This window comes from Thunnus thynnus, chromosome 19, assembly GCF_963924715.1.
Source record: "Thunnus thynnus chromosome 19, fThuThy2.1, whole genome shotgun sequence".
NCBI lineage: Eukaryota > Metazoa > Chordata > Actinopteri > Scombriformes > Scombridae > Thunnus > Thunnus thynnus.
This window is the reverse complement of record NC_089535.1, coordinates 29627968-29647491: the sequence shown is the minus strand read 5'-3', so window position 1 is coordinate 29647491 and position 19524 is coordinate 29627968. Positions and strand designations below refer to the sequence as shown.

At 37.9% G+C, this 19524-nt stretch overlaps 1 protein-coding gene across 4 annotated transcripts in view; it reads right to left on the bottom strand.

Moving 5' to 3' along the window:
* The window catches only part of ythdc2 (YTH domain containing 2), a 47635-nt gene extending 28517 nt beyond the window's left edge, over window positions 1-19118 (bottom strand). For 2 of the 4 annotated variants that reach the window (XM_067573817.1, XM_067573820.1), the window contains exons 1-20: window positions 19002-19117; window positions 18166-18229; window positions 15727-15892; window positions 15468-15558; window positions 14782-14981; window positions 14041-14243; window positions 13588-13754; window positions 12184-12286; window positions 11820-11976; window positions 9576-9683; window positions 9294-9442; window positions 7657-7792; window positions 6497-6623; window positions 5224-5289; window positions 4304-4482; window positions 3432-3528; window positions 2908-2995; window positions 2064-2144; window positions 1870-1952; window positions 881-986 (exon numbers count right to left, since the gene is read on the bottom strand). In XM_067573817.1, the coding sequence (XP_067429918.1) occupies window positions 881-986; window positions 1870-1952; window positions 2064-2144; window positions 2908-2995; window positions 3432-3528; window positions 4304-4482; window positions 5224-5289; window positions 6497-6623; window positions 7657-7792; window positions 9294-9442; window positions 9576-9683; window positions 11820-11976; window positions 12184-12286; window positions 13588-13754; window positions 14041-14243; window positions 14782-14981; window positions 15468-15558; window positions 15727-15886 (2301 nt within the window). In that variant the 5' untranslated portion in view covers window positions 15887-15892; window positions 18166-18229; window positions 19002-19117. Of the gene's footprint in view, window positions 1-880; window positions 987-1869; window positions 1953-2063; window positions 2145-2907; window positions 2996-3431; window positions 3529-4303; window positions 4483-5223; window positions 5290-6496; window positions 6624-7656; window positions 7793-9293; window positions 9443-9575; window positions 9684-11819; window positions 11977-12183; window positions 12287-13587; window positions 13755-14040; window positions 14244-14781; window positions 14982-15467; window positions 15559-15726; window positions 15893-18165; window positions 18230-18996 lie in introns of all 4 variants that reach the window. The other 2 variants (XM_067573819.1, XM_067573818.1) reach the window with 2 other exon arrangements.
* Between the last annotated feature and the right edge of the window lie 406 nt (window positions 19119-19524).

Sequence of the window (19524 nt, the reverse complement as noted above, 5' to 3'; positions counted from 1 at the left end):
AAAAAGGCAAAACTTGATCTGAACCGTCTGGAAGAACTACAGTTGAGAAAGACACCTTTGTTTTTCAGATAGCCCAGCCTCAGGCATGACAAAATGAAAACATGCTGTTTGAAATCTTTAAAAAAATGTCAAAACCAGGGTATAACCTTACTGTTTTCCTACAGTTTTGTTGTTACTGTTTTTCTTGTTACTCTCTCAACATTACCTCAATAATCCATCAATTGCCTTTCAAAGGAATAAGCCATGAAAAATCTATCTTTTTAATTCCCGAAACATCCATAAAAACCTCTCAAACCCCTCCAGCTATATAATCCACCGCTCCATTGTTTCCTTTCCTCCAAACAATCGCTGCATCTCCAGCAATTCTCAAAGTAAGTTATGTTTAGTAGTGCATTTAGCTATAATGTGGAGTGTTTGGTATAAATCTTAGTCTCTTCAAGTCATGCTGTGAGGAATGTCTCAAAAAATCATAATTTAAAGCAAGTAATTTCATATGTACCAGGTTATGTGTATATGCAAATGTGTGTTAACCATTTATTTACTTTAACTTCTAGAGAAATGTGTAAGTGAACTCAGTGAGGAAAAAATTCTTACTAAGGAGTCCTTCAGTTGGACATAAACATATTTGTGAACCTGTTATTTTATTTGTAAGCTACATAACAAATGTGTGGGTGTTATTTTCATAGTATTAGGTTAATACTATTTTTAGATTAATATTATAGTGGATTTTTGATCCAGTTCTAGTAAATGAACTGTTTATACAGTATTTATTGTATACATACACACAAATGCAGTGATTTATCATAATTTACATGTGAACCTGTAAAGTCAACATTTAAAAAGATAAAAAAAGGATTAAAGTTGAAATGCGTGTGTCTACCTGCAGAGGCATCCGCAGCAGCTGTGGAACCTGAAACTCCAGCATGTTGTTGAACCTGAGTCGACTGAAGAGGTGGAAGCAAATCCCTGGTCTGCAGCGCCCAGCTCTGAGGACATGCCACACATTCAGTAGATTCTTTAGATTATATCAAACCTAGATTCATATCAGTGGGTAAAAACTGATATTAACAGGTCAACAGAGGCTTTCATATTTAGTGACAAACAATTTAATATATATTTTCATCCTGATCTGAATCCTCACAGCGCTAAAATGAAGTGTGGAGATAGGCCTGGCTATGCAAGACTAGGTCTTATATTCACGTAAATGTTGATTAAATATGTAATTGACATATTGAAATGAATTAATATACTAAAGCGCAAGCGTCAAATAAAATGTAATTAAATTAAATAATCAAATTGAATACAATATAAAATTCAATTATTATATTGAATCAAATAAATTAAAATTAAATCAAATATTTACAGTGCCGGTCAAAAGTTTGGACACACTTTCTCATTAAAGGGAATGGGAAGGTGTGTCCAAACTTTTGACTGGTACTGTACATTGAATAAAATGACCTTCAACCATAGCTCAAACCACATCCAGGCAGAGGCTGTATACTGTCGGAGCTCAGCCTTTCAGATCAGCTTTATTCTCTGAGTTACCCTAAAGTAGCAGTGTAACTCAAGAACTGGCCCAACATACTAACTGTTCCATTGGATTGGGTAATGCAAAAAGTATTACAAGGTGATGCAAAAGTGATTGTGAGGTAACACCATACTTATTCCTGATAAAATAATTCCTACTGTGACCTCTTTGTAATTTTTCACTTGGAGTGAAATATTCACACTGCAGAGCCCAGCTGTGGTAAAGGAGAGCAGTGCTGCAACACCAGCAGGCTGAGATGGACAAAAACCTAATAGCAATCTTTAAGATCATCACTAGTTGAAGAGATTACAAACTCTGAATATTGATATGATTGATGTTACCTTCCTTTCCTTTGTAGAGCGCTGGCTTTTGAGATCCAAACTGTCTTTAACATAGATACATGACTGAGGGTGTCAAAGGATTTCTACAACAGGAAAAAACTTTTATTAGTTAATTACACATGTGAAATTGTATCTAATGTTGAACATCATGTTACTGTTTGACTGTAAATCCATCTCTTCAGCAGTGACTGTACCTCTTTGACCTTTCCTGAATCAATGACGAAAACAACATCGTTGATGGTGATGCTTGTCTCAGCAATGTTGGTAGAAAGAATCTGAAAGGAATGAGCAGTTATAATCTAGTTTGACAGTGAATTACCTGGAAAATCCAATTGATAATAGGAACAGTATAACAGTATAATATGAGAAGTCAGAAGGTTCTCTCTATCTTAAAGGATAATGTACAGTATGAATGTGTGTATGTCTGTGTACTGACAAGTGCAAAATATGAAATGCAAGTATTACAGTGATGACAAGATTTATGGGAAAATTTAACAGATGTTCAATTTATAAGTATATTAAATGTGATGGAAAATCATTAGTTTCATTTGTGGTTTTTCTTATAAATAAATATTTTTCACAAACCCTACTGGTCACCATTTGGAAAATATTTTTTTGCAATTTGGTTGCAGACCTTCTGACTCAAGTGCAATAAACTCCAACTGTGTTATGGAACATTGTGTCATTTGACACGTAGCACATACAAGATATGTTATACAGTCAGTGGTATTCAGGGTATAGTAGTTGGAATGCACTGATTGCTTTTCTGGAGAGCTAATGCGTCAGTATTGGGAAATAGGAAAGTTAACCAGTTGGGGTGCACATCAAGACGCCACTGATTTGTGTAGCCCTTGAGTGATGAAGTACAGTGTAAGAGTTTAAGAGTGTCTTGTGAAACAAAAGTTTTCTTTATAAAGGTGGAAAACTTTATACCATCTAATGGCCCAAGTAAAGCCTTACTGAAAGTCATTATGAGTGTGGTGGATTGAAATGACTCATTAAAAAAAGTCAATGACATCAGTGAAATGAGGGACTCACTATCTTCCTAACACCAGGTGGAGAGGTTTTCATGGCTTTCTTCTGGTCCAGGGTTTGCATGTCTGAATGTAGAGTGAAAACCTGGTACCTGAGAAACATCAACCTCTGTCAGAGACACACCACACAATATGCTATTTTGCCACCTGGACACACTTTAATGGGGTGGACAAAATATTAGGAACACTTTTCAATATAATGCAGTCCAATATACCACCGCCACCCACTACAACCTCAATAATAAACAGAGTAGTAGTCTTCATTGGGAAACACTGAAAAAATCTGATGTTCGCTAGTTCACTCGTTCGCATCACACCCAGTTAGGAATTATTGGTAAGCAGAGTTGTTGTTACCATGGTAACCACAGGTGTCACCAAATCAATCAGGACAGAAATCTTAGAGATTACAATTTTAAATAAAACATAACCTTGTCTTACTTTAGTAAGATCATACTAAAACATACAGTATTACATATATACAGTATATGTACTGTATGATGTTCAAATTTTTTTAATTCTTCTTTTTACCTTTCAGAGTGTGTGGAGAATCTCTTATCGTCGTAGAGGATGCGGTCCCTGAGTGACACAATCTCATCATATCCAGGAAGAAAAATCAGAGTAGCACCTGAAAACCATCAGATAAAGGATCATATTATGGTCATTCTGAAACATGATTCATATTCTGTGGAAATCTGGCAGTGATTACTATTCATGTTGTTGAGGCAATAGGTCAGCTTCGTAGTGCGAATCTCCTTCATTTAATTAAGGATATCATTGGGAAATATTGTTATATATTGCTGGGAAGAACTTCCAGGCCATATTGTACTTAGTGGATTTCCATTGTATTTTCATTATTTAGCCAGTATGATGGTGAAACAGGTTTTAAAATGCATTCTACGTGGTATTAAAAAGGTCTGAAAAAGTCTTGAACTCAACTCAGTGAACCTTGCAGAAACCCTGTAAGGAAATGTGCTCCAAATCCAAAAATGCTACAAACTGTAAAACATATGCACAAGTGAAAACACAAACATTAATGGAAATGCAAAAAATACCAATATATATATATATATATGTATATATATATATATATATATATATATATATATATATATAGGTATTTTTTGCATCTTGTCCACTGTGAGTGGATGAGTTTCCTAGCTACTGTAGGTGCTATAGTGACAGTATTTGCGGCAGGTCTGATGGTGACAACTGAAACTCCACAAAAAAGGATAAAATAGCTTCCTGCAGACCATTAATACCTTCTATGGATGTTTTTGGAAGATACTAAATTCATTACTTTCTCAGACTTTTCAAGACCTGCACATAAGAAGCTTCAGTGTTTGTGCTTTTACTCTATTTTGTTCTTATGGGCCATTGTACATATAAGTGCTGAGCCTCACCATCAGTGGTGGTAGAGCAGATGTTGTGCAGCAGATCCATGATGAGGTCCAGGTCCACCCACTCATCATCAAAGCTGTGGTGGTATAGTTTGAGTAGCTCCTGGTCTTCAGTGCTCAGCTCTGCACTGCCACACTGCACCAGAGTGGACTCATCCAGGCTACTCGCCTCTCCCAAAGGACTGTACAGGAACAGGAATGTAGGTGGAAGCTAATGACGACTCTTTATAAACCTACTACAACAATATTTCAATCTGGACAAGCCTATGGTTTTTTCATGGACTGGGTGTGGAGATGGGGGGGACATTATATTTCACTTTTTCAAAAAGAAAGGCCCTCCTCAGTGTTCTTAATAATTTCTTTGGATCCTTCCTCTAAATTAAAAAAAAACCTGCAACATCCTCCCCCCATTCATGTCGATCAAGAATCGAATCCATTTCAAATAGTGAGATTTCCTGAATCGTGCACCCCTAATATCTTAATACATGTGTGGAGGGAAGTAATTCTCTATCTGAAAAAGGTCAATTTCAACTGAGTGACTTCTTTTATTTTGTTATTCAGAGTTACAAGTACTTGGATTACTATTGTGTATGGCCTGTTTAAAGCTGTGTCTTTCCTCTGAGGTCCACTTCCTGATTGAGACCAGGGTGACTGGCACAGTTCTATTAAAATTCTGTTTTCTGTGTTTAAATAAAGCTCTACACAATATATAAGTATCACAAATCACCAGGGTGCAACTTGTTTTTGCATTTCGTGCATGCTTCTCTATACTCCATTCTTTATTGTGTATGGCCAGAGCTGCCATTCAAAGCACTAACTTAAACTCATAGTTTTTAGTTAAATATGACAAGTTTTAGAGATGTGTTGTTTCAGTTCACATTACATGGTCATGTTTTGTGCATTGATGTTAAAATTACACTCACATGGAGGCTTTGAGAAGATCCACAGCGTCTATCTGCTGGAAATGTTGGGCAAAGTCTAAGGCAGTCCTGTAATGAGATGAAAACACTGTTGCTCAAAGCATTCAGATTTAAACATGTTCTACAGCTGAAAGGAAAATCTTAAAAAAAGATGTAGAGTGTAAGCTACAACTCTGGGGGCCCTGGAAGGCAAGTGAGAAAAAAAAAGTCTGATGATCCATTTTCTACATCTGAGCTTAATTGTTTTCTCTCCTGTGTTTGACTTAAGAAAGGCGAAAAAAAAGGTGAAAAAAAAGGTTTTGCCAAGATAATCTTTTTCAGTTCCTTCATTTTTTTTCATCTGTGAAACAGATGGGAAAAAAAAGTTTTGCCAGGTGAAAACCTTTCCCACTCACAAGGGGTGAAGTGTCTCCCATTACCATGACTAACATTGAAGTAAACTAACATTAGCTACACAGTCAACTTAACCTAGGTTATAGCTGTTGGTTAGTCATATATGTTTTTCACTTGCTAGCTAGCAGGCTAACAGCTAACGTCAGTATAGCTAACGGTAACAGCAGATTAGTGCTGATTAAAATACATCTCTAGCCAAAAGAAAGACATGACAGTAATATTACATAACTTACATAACACACAATATATGTACCTTGTGTTTAGAAAATGGGGTAGTGGTGCACTTCAGCCTCTTGTGGCCGAAATGAGACAAAAACAAAAATGATCCTGATCGATTACATTTTTTTTTTTACCTGCCAAAGCTTTTTCCCCCCCACCTGTTTTCACAGATGAAAAAAGTAACTTAGAAAAATGATCCTGGCAAAACTTTTTTTCACCTTGCAAAACTTTCTTTTTTCCACTTGTTTCATGGATGAAAAAAAAAATTAAGGAACTTAAAAAGATTATCCTGGCAAAACCTTTTTTGTTACCTGCTCTTAAGGCATAAACACAGGAGAGAAAACAATTTAGATCAGACTTAGAAAATAGATCACTAGAATTTGATTTTCTCACTTGCCTTCAGGGCTTCTGTATACAACCGCTACAAAACTGGTCATATTGTGAAGACGCCTGGAAGGATTAAAATGCAAACTCACACTGACAAAACCTTATGTTGAAATTTCACAAAGCCTGTAAAATTACATTTCTATGGACAATTTAAGCAAAACTGATGAACAAATGACAGTGATTGAGACTGTAATATGACTTCATTGACCATAGCAACTTATCATAACTATACATACATCTATCGTACATATCAGCTTTGTACTACAACATATCCTACCATCCATTGGACGCCTTTATGTTGATGTTGGCCCCCATGTTGAGCAGCTGCTCCATCTGTGCGAGGAACCCTCGACCTGCTGTCACCATCAGAGGTGTGGCTCCTGTCTCACTGTGTGTGTAGTCCACTAAATAAAAGCATACATGTTTGAGAAAACAACTGGATAATGGATCATTTTATTTTCTACACCCACTTGTTATGTTGAGGATTGCACAGGGCCACCACTAAAATATTTATATCTTTTATTATTATTATTATTATTGTTGTTGTTGTTGTTGTTGTTGTTGTTATTATTATATTAATTGTAAAAGGAACAGTTCACTATTTTGGGAAATTGGCTTTCTTGCCAAAAGTTATACCTTATCAGGCCTGTGAAATAAGCCAGACCCAGGAGACAATTAGCCTAGCCTAGCATAAAGACTGGATGCAGGGAGAAACAAAGAGCCTTGCTCTGTCCAAACTTCAAAATTACACTAACACCTCTAAAGCTCACTAGCATCTTGTTTTATTAATCCATACAAAACCAATTTGTTGAGGTTTTACAGGTTTACCACTCATGGTTCTACTCATGGTGATGACAAGACTTCCTGGAGTCTTGTCATCACCATGTGGTTGCCTGGCAACTAGTGAAGACTAAAGGAAGTGACTGTGCCTAGCCAAGAAATACAGTGGTTCCAACATGTAACAAGTGTATAAGTAAAAGCAAAGAAAACTGAAAAAGAGTGGTGCTATAGCATAATGTTTCACATGGGCAATATGGATAAAATCCTGTCATGATATATATAATCTTACATCACAATATCAATACAGTATGTCATGATATAGTCCTATTTCTGGATATTCAGTTGAACAACTGTCTGTTTCTGGATAATCGAGTAACTGATACATCTGACAAATAAAGGTACATCATCACAGTGATGATGATGAAAAAAGATAAATATCAAATAGCCATGAGGAAACATATCCCACAATAGCCTTATGAACCTGGTGACATTAAAGGTTAACTGCCATCGTGTAAATGGCATTGAAAAATCAATGATGGTTTATATGATCCCACAGTGTCTACTATCACGTCACTAAACCCCACCAGCAGTAACTTGAAATACACATGACTCACTGGAATTGTAAGTAAGAGCAGAGATCAGCTTTGATAGTCATACCGTTAACATTTTCATAGAGGATGAGGTTGAAGAGCTGAATGAAGGTATCCTGGTCTTCATTGAGGAAAATGTTGGAAATGCATGCGTCCATCTCCTTCAGCAGCCACGGTTCCAGCTGTTCTGTTCCATTCATATTCTGCAACACAAAATTACACACTGACTCAAACTGGCTGTAAGCATCAACACATCTCCACTCAGCATAACTTGTCTGGATGAAACAATTACAGTGTAGAGACATTTGATGGCTCAATAAAAAAACCACACTGTTCATTTCAGTTCTGAGAAACTCAAACACACTGCTGTATTTTGACCAAAAAAAAAAAAAATCAGTCAAGGTCCACTTAATACCTTTTTCTAGAGCTTCCCACCACATCAACACTCAGTATTGCTGTAATTATAAAGAAATCTCTTAGTCCCAGAGGCTGGCATTATAATGTAAGTATTAGCCCGTCCTGCTTTGGTTTCCATTAACAAATATGTGTTGGAGTTTAATAGGAATCAGGAAGTTAATCTCAACATAATTGGACTTTTGGCTTTGCTCCTCAAGAGCCACAGAGTTACAGTAGCTGAGCAAAGCAACCGGCAATGATTAGAATGTGCTACAACTTTGATGGTTCAGTATCCTTACATTAACTTTTGTGCTAATGATGTCTGATAACTACAAAATAGCAATGATCACAGCATGAATCTGTAGCGGACATATCAGAGGGTGGCTGTAGAGAAAGCCCCGTCCCAATAACACTTTGTCCTGGATCTGTGGACAGACAGGAGTCTTTGGTCAGAAGATCTCAGTTCTCTGACCATGTGATATGGGGATAGGAGTTCTGTGATATAAGAAGGGGTAAGACCATTTAACCCTTTGTAGACAAACATCTGGATTTTGAATTCAATTCTATAGCTAACAGGAAGCCAGCGTAGGGAAGTGACAATGGTAGTAATATGGTCTCTCTTTTTTTTTTGACCTTGTTAAAACTCTCAGCAGCATTCTGTGCTAACTGGAGACAGGATAAGGAAGACTGAGTGATACCAACATACGCATAAGAGTTACAGTAATCAAGGTGGGAGGATATGAAGGCATGGATGACTTTCTCCATGTCAGAGGTACAGGGAATTGATCTGAGTTTGGAGACAATACGGAGCTGAACGGAACTTTGTTGTTAGTCAACTTCAGTGCTGAATCAAATATGCCTCCAACATTTTTTGCATGTAATTTAACAAAAGGGGTTAATTAAGTGCCCAATGAATGGAGATGCAATGATACAAATTATAATGTTGATAATAAGACCATCACTGATAGCTATGGTCAAAAGTGTATCTGTTGCACCTGTAACCAACCCCAACAGTGATGTCACAGTGTGCTGACACGCCCTGATGAACATCTGTCCATCACTACAGCAAGCTGAGATGTTAAACCCCTGGAGGGTCAGGGATTGTTAAATGACTCTTTAGAACAGCTGTGAAGCAGTTCCTCAACACAAAATCAAAAATAATAGAAATCAGGTATATCTGTGATGACATGATTAGTTCACAATCATGAATGCTGGAGATCTCTGTGAACTTTCATGATGCACAAGCACTGGAGTTGATGAGACCCACTTGAGCAGTGCATTAAGAGTTGTGTGTGTTTGTTGGTTTACCGGCTTGTTGAAGGTGCTGTCCCCTCTCTCCAGGCAGCTGCTGTCCTGGAGAAAGCCAGGGGCAGACACAGGTGCCCTCTGCTTCTCCTCCACAAAGCTGTTCTCCACTGCCTTACACCACTCTGTCAAAACTTGCTGCTTTTTCTCCTCTGATAACCAATTGCATGTAATACACAGAGAGGAGATTAAGACAAGGCCAACAGGTAAGATGGAAGACTGTGATGAAATATTTCATTAATATTTCTAATTATTTCATTCAGTCAGAATAAAAAAGTTTCATACTTCTCTGTGTCTCTTCCTTGTATTTCTTCACGTCCTTATTGTTAAAGCCCGTCAGCCTCAAAATGTCCTCTAGAAAGAGTTCCTTCACTTCAAACTGTCTTCCTTTAACTAAAAAAAATATTAATTTATCAAACAAGAAACAGTCTTATTCTTGGATTTAGGTCCTTATAATGCTTAGCAATTTTCCATTAAAAAAATCGATAACAGAATTTTGGAAATTTAAATATTTCAAGTTTTCTAAACTTATATTTATCGTCTATCAGATAAATGTACAATTAAGATTTTGGATTTTTAAATCTATTTTTTATCTATGGACTATTGGATAGACAAATAGACAAACACAAGATTAACAGACGTGGTCAAAAAGCAGCTGGCTTTTATTCATATTGCAAATGGCCAACATGACAAAGGTGTATACATAGACACCAAATAAGCTGCATCATGCTAACGTCATTATATGTATAATTCACGGTCGGACTGGACACATAATCAGGATCAAATACATTATCACTGTTAATGCCGATGTTAATTTTTGCTGGAGAAAAATGGGCTTAAAACAAAATGTACTTACTGGAAAAACTGAACATCCAACTCCTTAGAGGGTCTTTTAATACAACCAATTGCTGAACAAGACTTTTTTTAGACGACCAAAATGTTACAATTAACTTTCATGAACTTAAAATACACGGAAATAGCGACGGCTAAACCTACACCTATACTCTGTGAATCTGGGGTTACGCCATGGTTACATTACCTAACTAACATTGTCGACATGGCAGCGATTTGTCAATCACAACGTTACTATGTCCTAAAACATACACCCTGCTTTTATCTTCAAATTTAAATTAAATGGGAGCACAATTTATAAAATGATCATGATGTACTGAGGAAGACTTGAAACTAGCGATTGAGACCATAAACTCATTAGGAAACTGTTTACTGAAGTATTAAATCAAGTGACAAGTGGGGTTGTTTTCTCATAGACTTCTATACAATGGGACTTCTTTTTGGAGCCAGTGAAGTTACCCCCTGACAGCCATGAGAAAATATGCAGGTTTAAAGAGGACCTATTATGCTCATTTCAGCTCTAAATTTTTATTTTTGGACTCCACTTGAGTAGCTCTGCGTGATTCAAAGTTCAAAACACTCCTTATTTGTCTTATACTGGTCGTTTATACAGCCCCTCAATATACACAGTTTCTCTAACACGCCGTTTTAGCTCCTGTCTCTTTAAGGCCCCCCTCCCGATGAGCCCACTCTGTTCTGATTGGCCAGCTTTACATATCAGAGTTATGTAACTTTACTTTCATTACAAACCAAACATTTCCTGCTTTACTGTTTCAAATTAATAGCTTTTAAACGTGTTCCTCACTGACTTAGCAGAGCTTCATTAGCGGCGCTAAAAACCGGTCGAAACAACAACATATGGAGCTATTTGTTCAGCGGATCAGTTAGAAATAATGCAGGGAGGAATAGTACAAGCAGAAACAGCACAGTGAGATGTTTTATGAAGAGTTGCGGACAACCAGCACACCTCCAACAGGTAAACTACTTATTTTACTTTGCTGTGCTGTGTAATGGCGTCGTGGCTTGGCGTAACTACTCCTGGAGTGGAGCAGTGAGCTTGCACACTGTGCACGTAGCAGATGTCCATATTAGAAATCTGACACGAAATGATGTCAGCTTGGGCTAAAAATAGAAAAAAAAACGTTGGAAAAGCATAATGCGGCCCCTTTAAGGCACTTCCACATTGGCTTCACTTTTCAGGCCTGGAACTACTTACTTGGGTCAGACAGAACGCAAAGCAAATTTTTCACGTGGCGTGATTAGATACAAAGTCTACGGTGAAAATTTGTTTAGCAGCCTGAGCACAGCTCAACTCGCCTACAGTAGTGTCCATGGCGGTCAGGAGACCAGATGTAATACTTGAAGGCAGGCATGATGATGGGTGAGATGGATGGCCCCAGTTAGATTCTAGCTGAGTGGTGTGTTTTGCAAAGACAATGGCATATCAGTAGATCAAAACAGTTCAGCTGTATCAGCTTCCTATCAGAGCGATTTTCTGCAAACCCTTCATCTCAATAAAAAGATATTGCTGTAAAGACTAGATGTGTTTTCTGCATCCTGGCCAACTGTCCTAGAGAACGCAACTAGCTGACAAACAAGCAAACAACGCTAATGTAAATGAAACCAACGACAGCTGCTAAGAGCATTTATTCGATACACATAGTTTATAGGACTTACGGTGGATAACAGGACAGGAGCCAAAGTATTGGAGGAACAGGTCTATATCCAGAGCAGCACTGGACAGGATCAGTTTCAGTGTGGGGATCTTCTGCAGCACATCCCGCATCTTAGTGAGCAGGAAGTCAGTCAGACCATCACGCTCATGTACCTCGTCCTGTTAAAACACAACAAGTCACTTTAACATGATGTGTTTGCTCAAAGAGTTCAAAACAAAAATCAAACTGGGAGCTAATGGTGGTTTGAACTGAAACGCCTTTTTAAGAACAACCCCAGCTTCAAATACTAGTATTTCATAAAGAAGGATTTCAGAGATAGTTTTTTGAGACTGTATGCCATGTGTGTTTGTAGACTTGATGCTCACCACAATTACATGTGTGACAGTTGTGAGGCTGGCATCTCCAGCCATTAATGTCCTGAGGAAAACTCCACTGGTGCAGAAGGTCAGCAGTGTCTTAGGAGAGACCCTGAGGTTTCAAAGTCAACAGTTACAAGAATCATTTCCATATTAAAAAATATAAGTGCTGTCCACAAGCTCACAAATATTACATTTGAAAGTTTGATGTAAATGCTAAGTTTGCAAAATTAGCATAATTACTTGACAAGACTACTTATACCTGGGTAACCCATCCCCTCCTGTTTGTCTCAGTTTTATCATGATATTAAATGTAATAATACATAATAGGCACGGCAAGGATTTTGCTAAGCAGTAATACGCAGAAACCCCATACAGTCAACAGACTTCTCAAGATTCAAGACTCAAGATTTAATTTATTGTCATTTTCTTGTGTATTTGCACACACAAAAAACAAAATGCTGTTCCTCCTAGCCCAGAGCAGTGCAACAACAACAGAAAGGATAAAGATACACTGTATTTCTAAAAATTCCCTTTAAAAAATCATAAAAACATATAAATCCCAAGAGAAAAAAAATCGGGTTGTAGGGTCTAGGAGATGACTATTATTTGTAAATGATACCTATATTCAGTTCTTCATATCCTGATTCTACTTTCTATGACACTATGGTAGTAGTAGTGCATACTGCCTGCTTCTTCCTGCTCCAACTAAACCAGATCTCTAACCTCTTCTTGCCATTTCTCCCCATACATTGAGAGTGACCCACATGATGTTGGTGTGTGTGAAAGAGGAGGCCGACATTTCATAACACACTAATGTATGTTAATGGGGTGGACAAAATATTAGGAACACTCCAGCACACCACCACAACCCACTACAACCTCAATAAAAAAACAAACAAGTAGAATTATCACCTTTCTGACAACATCAACAAAAACTGAAAATGTATCAACTTTGTAGAAGTAGAATTTATGGTGAGTTGTTGTATTGGATTGCATTAGATTGCACAGGTGTTCCTAATAAAGTGCTTGTTGAGTAAATAGTTTATTTTAGCTGTAAATCATGCAAAGATATTCCAGTAGAGCCCCAGCATAAATATATGGACCTGGAAATTTGGAAATATGTCCCCTTTAAAGTAGAGTAGCATGCTTATACAATTTGAAGGTCAATTTTGCTAATCAGAATTCTCTTCAATTCAGTTAGGTGAAATGCATTCAGTTTCCAAATCATACATAAAGATTTAGAAGGTTCAAAACACTGGTTAAAGCCCTTTGGAAGTAGTCTTTTTTATTTAACTGGTATATAAATCAAGTGGGCTTGACTTGCTGATGGGTAGCTAATGTAGCTCACTCATCTTTGAATGGAACTAGTTACTTTTAGTGTAGATTAATAAACAGACTCTGCTCATGTACCTGCTCTCTAGTCTGATGTGATAACCGACAGTCTGGCCCACACTCTCTCCTCTCTCAGCTGCCACTCTCTCAGCCACAGCGATGGCAGCCAGGCGTCTGGGCTGAGTGCAGAAAATCCTGCAGGGCTCTCCATTCCTGCTGCAGTCATCCAGCAGGAACTGTGGAATCTGAATACATAGTGATATTGGATTATCCCACAAAATTTCTCTCTCTGCATGTTTCTTGTCTGTATCATTGCTCCCCCCCAAAAAAACATGCTTGCTTTGAATTACTACAGAACACCTGTGCAAGTCAAACCTGAATAATCTGAATATATGGTAACTTTCTGCTTTTTTGACTTAGCTTTGGAACTCTGATGACCCAGACACGAGCCCTTGTGACTAAAACAGTACCATACACACATTTGATCACAAATACTAGAACTTCACAACATCTTGTTATTGATTTGCCCACCTGTGTGGTTTTTCCAGAGCCGGTCTCTCCCACCACCAACACCACCCTGTTCTCTCTGATAAGCTGGACGATTTCCTCTTGGCGTTCATGCACAGGCAAGGAGCATCTGAAACTGTCCAGATCCGATGGACTCCTCCTCCGAGGCACCATGGGAATGCCGTTGTTCAAGCGCCCACTCGCCCTGTTCTTGTCACAGCTGTTGTCTGAGGGAAGACGAGAAGACTCTTTAAACCACACCGAATGACTTGCTAAGAGATTAAAATCATGTTTAGAGGATATTATTTCTATTAGTCGGGTTTTATGAAAGGTCAACACATCTCTAATAAGATTCAACTTGAATGAATGACAAGGTATTAATAAACCCCCGCTGCGTTGCTGAATGAGCTGCATTCAAATAAATGAGAGAGATTTTTTTTTTCCATGCAAAGCTAATGCCTGAACGTGGACTAAGTCACACAGAAATTAGACAAAGAGTGGATCAGACCAAAATTGTGACTTTGTCTCTGGAAACCCTAACATGCTAATCCATACGCAAAGGTATAACCTTCATAAATCTATTAACATTTCACGCATATGATCCAGAGAGCAAAGAGTCATGAATATTTTTTTTTTTTACAACAGGTGGGCAGTATAAACAGAGATATTAATTATCACATCATACAGTTCACTGTGAGCATCAGTGTAACTCACTGCTAGAACCATTCCAGTTTACTCACTGTTGTAGTTCAGACTCAAACTCACCAGGCTCCGCAGCCACAGACATGCCACTGCTGTTGCTGCTGGGCTGCAGGTCCATGCGTTCCTTACTGGTGATGGGAAACCTCTGAAGCAGGCTGCGGATGAAATACAAGGAATTGTGGGAGAGTGCGAGGGGCATTGTTGGCCGAGGTTTGTCTGAACCATTCTTCTTCCTGATGGTGAGGAAGCGATTCAGTCCTTTCCTGAAAGACAAGGAGAGAAATTTCTTTCCATTAACATACTTGTTAAAACTGATATGGGCTTGTATTCATCAAGCACCAAAAACTGTTCAGTGGTCTTACTTTGACATTATTTTTCATCTTATCTTCTTTAACGAGGGTATAGAGTGTGAACATTGTGAGAACAACATAATAAATCTTACATGATAAACTTCGTTAAATAAGTTTTATTAAAACTTGGGTCTTATTTTTGCAATTTTGTTCATCATCTTGATCAATTATGATCAAATACATTACTGAAAGCTAGGAACACAATAACATTTTACAAAAAAGTCCCACAGGGCCTTAGTGAGGACAAACCACAAATCCAGCTTCATTGCTTCAATTTGTCAGCCTTAATTTCTACATTTTACTGAGTGTGACTGTATATAACTTTGTAAATGACTCATTATTCTTTAAGCACAACTCCTCAAAGTGATACTCAGAAGCTTGATGAACACAGGTCCTTACCCCTTGCTCTTAGAAATGTAACCCAGAGACTGTGCCATACGATGAATGAAGGCCCTCTCAGTACTGGACAAGGAGGAGGGAAATTCCATCTCTGTTCAGTCAGTGGAAGGAAAGGGTAAGTATTAGCAGATTTTACACAACTTGACCAGTGGTATACCTCTGTCATATGATTTAACAAAAACTAATGTTGTACAAAGGCTGACCAAACCAAGTGTTTTACTGCTTTATTTTGCTATAAAACAATAAAACTGCATGATACCTTTCTGGTCACTGTAGCGAAACTTCTCCAGAGAGAGGTTCACTGCTATCTTGACTTCTTCATCTATGTGAATTTCTTTGAGGCCGTTGGAAATGGAGGCCCGGGGAGTTGTGCTCTGGCTCCTGGCTGGCTTTTGTGAGGCTGTACTGGCGTTCGACATGATGCACTGCAAAACAACATTTATCTTACCACAAGGACAGCAGGAATTCTCGTGCTCAGCAAGTGTGGGCGAAACCACTGACTGTATATAAAGATGGATGTTATGACAGCTCGACGGGACATGAGCCAAACCGAAAAATCAAAGCACAAGTCAAATACATTTTTCCCAAAGATGATTTCTGTCATTTTAGATGGCTCTTATCACGTTGATGTTTGTCCAAATGCTCATTTTTCTTTTAAGTCTCTTTTTAATTAGTTACTTGACGATATAAAAAAGGGGTCTGACATCATGATAGACAGCTGTGACAGCCACTCTTAAATCCCCGTCAGGCAGCAGGACCGCTGAGGGGGTGTGTCCTGCAGTTCGTCATCCCACCCCACCATCCAACTCTACTGTGCATACTCTGGCTCCAAATGATGTCATACAAACAAGATGGCAGCTCCCAGAAAGGAGATGTTTTGACTTCACTTTTTTATAGCAGTAGGAAGTGGAGATGCATCGTTCATATTTATTAAACACATATACAGCTGTTCTTTTTCCTTCAGCTTATACTGTATACTGGACACATTAATCATACAAACTGCTGTACATTTTGTGCACTTTCATGTCTCCGGAATGCAACCAGAACTCAACTAATGACAGCAGTGGGAAAACTAGCCTAAATAAAACACATGCTTAAATTGTGCGTCGATCGAAAGGTCCATACTGTTAAAGCTGACAGTTAAAGATATGTTGGGAAATTTGGGATTGAAACAACAGCAGCTGTAAAATATAATGCATTAGTACAGGTGTTGATGTATCAATAGCAAGGTGTTCTGGTATTTCATCATGTACTTTAGGTGGACAAAATAACAATAATAGTTCATAATATAATGCTCAGGCTGGGTATAAAACCTCAACACTTTTTAAGTACATGTCCCTGGTATCGAGAAAAATGAAAGTTTGCATTGAATGCTTTGTCAGGTCCTCTTATTCGTTCATAAAATTTTTCCGGATTGAAGTCATAACTTTTCCAAACTTCATACAATTCCATTTCATTTCAATTTCATGTATGGCTGCTGGTGTTAAAGCTGGAGTGTGGGACTTTTGTCTCCCCCTTCTGGCAGTGAGAGTAATTACAAAAACACTGTCAAAATGTGCAAATGTCATAGGCTCCACTGCGGCCTACTCCGTTTCTTACTGTTGCGGCTGTAAAGTGGTGGATAAATTGTTTTGAGCGTCACACAACCCCTGCAAAGTGCCTTGTTTCATTATCAGAATTGGATCCATACGGTTCGCTAACATTTGGAAAGTCTAGGAGAGCCACACCATTTAATTATTTTATCCCCATTCAAGTTTGCAGGGGGTTAACCAGAAGTTAGCTACTTGGCCAGCGTAAGTCTCTAGTGTGCACGTTCTGCCCATAGAACATGCAGTATGCATTCATCCATCCAGCGCAGGAATGTCAAACCCGACACTAGGACTGAGGTCGTAAGGTACATCCTATCGTCACGGGCATGAATGTAACGGATGTTCATTTATATGTAAAAGTTCCACACTGCAGGTTTAAGACAAAATTAAATGCTGCTGTATTTCTGAGGTCAGAGTGGTGAAATGGATAAAATCCTGTAATATTGTGTCTGTAATTTTTATATTGTGTTATTCATATGTATCATGATACAGCACATTTTCTGTTTTTGATGATTTCAGCAAATTGAAAGCCTGACAAGACACTTCATCACATCGATGCAAAAATACAAAAATTCAGTTTTTCCATAATTCAATCCTGCTCATTGATTTATAATGTTGTCCACAATGGCCCATTAGACCCAGATATATTAAAGGGAGAACTATCACAGTATAAATAGTATGGTAATATCTCTGACAGATGAAAAAGTTATATTGTCTGCCTGTATATTGTCATATTACCCACCCTATTGAGAAGTTTGGCTTGTTTTACAGATAAAGGTCAGTTTATTCCTTTAATTTTCACCTCTAATCTCTTACTAATTTCAACTAGCAAGTGGCTAAAAAGCTACAGGGGGATGCTCTGGGAATACTGGGGAAATTCTGCAGATGTGAAATATGTTTAATTAGACATGTGAAATATGTTTAACAATAATTCATTAATTTTGGCCCCCCATGCTACAGTGCAGTGAGTGAGGAGACAGTTTAGATCCAGCAGTGTGACACAACTGTAACTTTTTATATCAAAATATTATGCTATGTCTTCCATTACTACTACATTTCCACTTAACCAACCAAGCAAGACTTTTCTCGGTGTATTCTGTAACTCTTACCAGACTGTAGAGTGTTATTGCTTGACTCAAGCTGATGAAGGTCAGAGAATAACGAACACGGCTGCTGTGTGAAACAGACAGAGGAAGAGAAGGTCATGTATATTCAAGTTATTTACTTTCAGTAAATGTTTTTGGTAGTTGACTGTTGGTGTTTTGTATTTTTCAGTTGCTGGTGGACTTGAAACTTGTACTTAACTTAAATTTTGACCAGGTAAAATCCCAGAAGTTTAAAAAAGGTTTATAAACTTGTAAATGGTGAGATAAGCCAAAGGCTGAGTGATAATTCCGTATTACAGTCACTGTAATACGACACAATTCTCATTTCAATTTGATGGTTCACTGTTCTCATGTCTGAGTGAGTGACAATAGGTTAAATTTAACAGCAATCTGTCACAGCTTGAACTGATTTTGTTCTCCTAAAATAAAAAAAGCAATAATATTCAAATCGAAACATTTCCGACACATAGCCACAGTTAGTCTTTTGTAATTATTATAACGTTAATAGCTGGCGCTAAGTGTGAGACAACGCTAACTAATACTTAGCCTATTATAATATAAAGTTAGTGTAATTACATGTTCCTATGTAGTGTAAATTAGAGACAAGCCGAAGCACTGTTGTGATGGAACGTTAGCTTGTTGACTTTTAAGATGTCTCTCCACAAGTGGCTCGTGTGTTTCATTTCACCGGTATCGAAACAGACAACTAACGTTAACTTCACGCTAGCTAAGTTAGCTGAGTGGCTGAGAAAGTCATAATCAGACAACTGCAGCTAGCTATATGTCCAACCTTCACAAAGAATTTAACGTAGATATAAGATTTCATGTAGTTACTGTGCCTTGGTTAATGAAGAGCTGACGGCACCAGTCCGTGCTGTGGGTCGTGCTCCATTGAAATATTCGCCTTGTTGTGCCTGTGTACCACCGGTACCGGCGCCGCCAACAGCGAAAGTACTTCCTGTCCAACTCCTTCAGAATAAAAGACTGCAACGCTAATATGACCCTGTAAACATAATTTTACTCAGAAAATAATGACATACATTATTTCTGATGTTCAATGACTATCAATAACTGTTCAATAGAGGTTTGTTTAAAGCTCATTCGTATTTTGTTGGAAATGTCTGTTTTGGATTACTTTCTTATACATCAATGTTACACAATACTGAATATCAAACCAGTCTTTAAAGTCTGTACTTTAGCATCATGCTAAACTTTATATCTCTCAAAGTGAACCTTTGACATTGTGAGAAAGTTAAAAAGACATTTATGTAACCTTATCATATTTATTTCATAAAGTTTGATTTTCCGATTTCATTCAGCCTTCAAAATAAAAGCATAAGTGTACTGTTTACCTGGAAAATG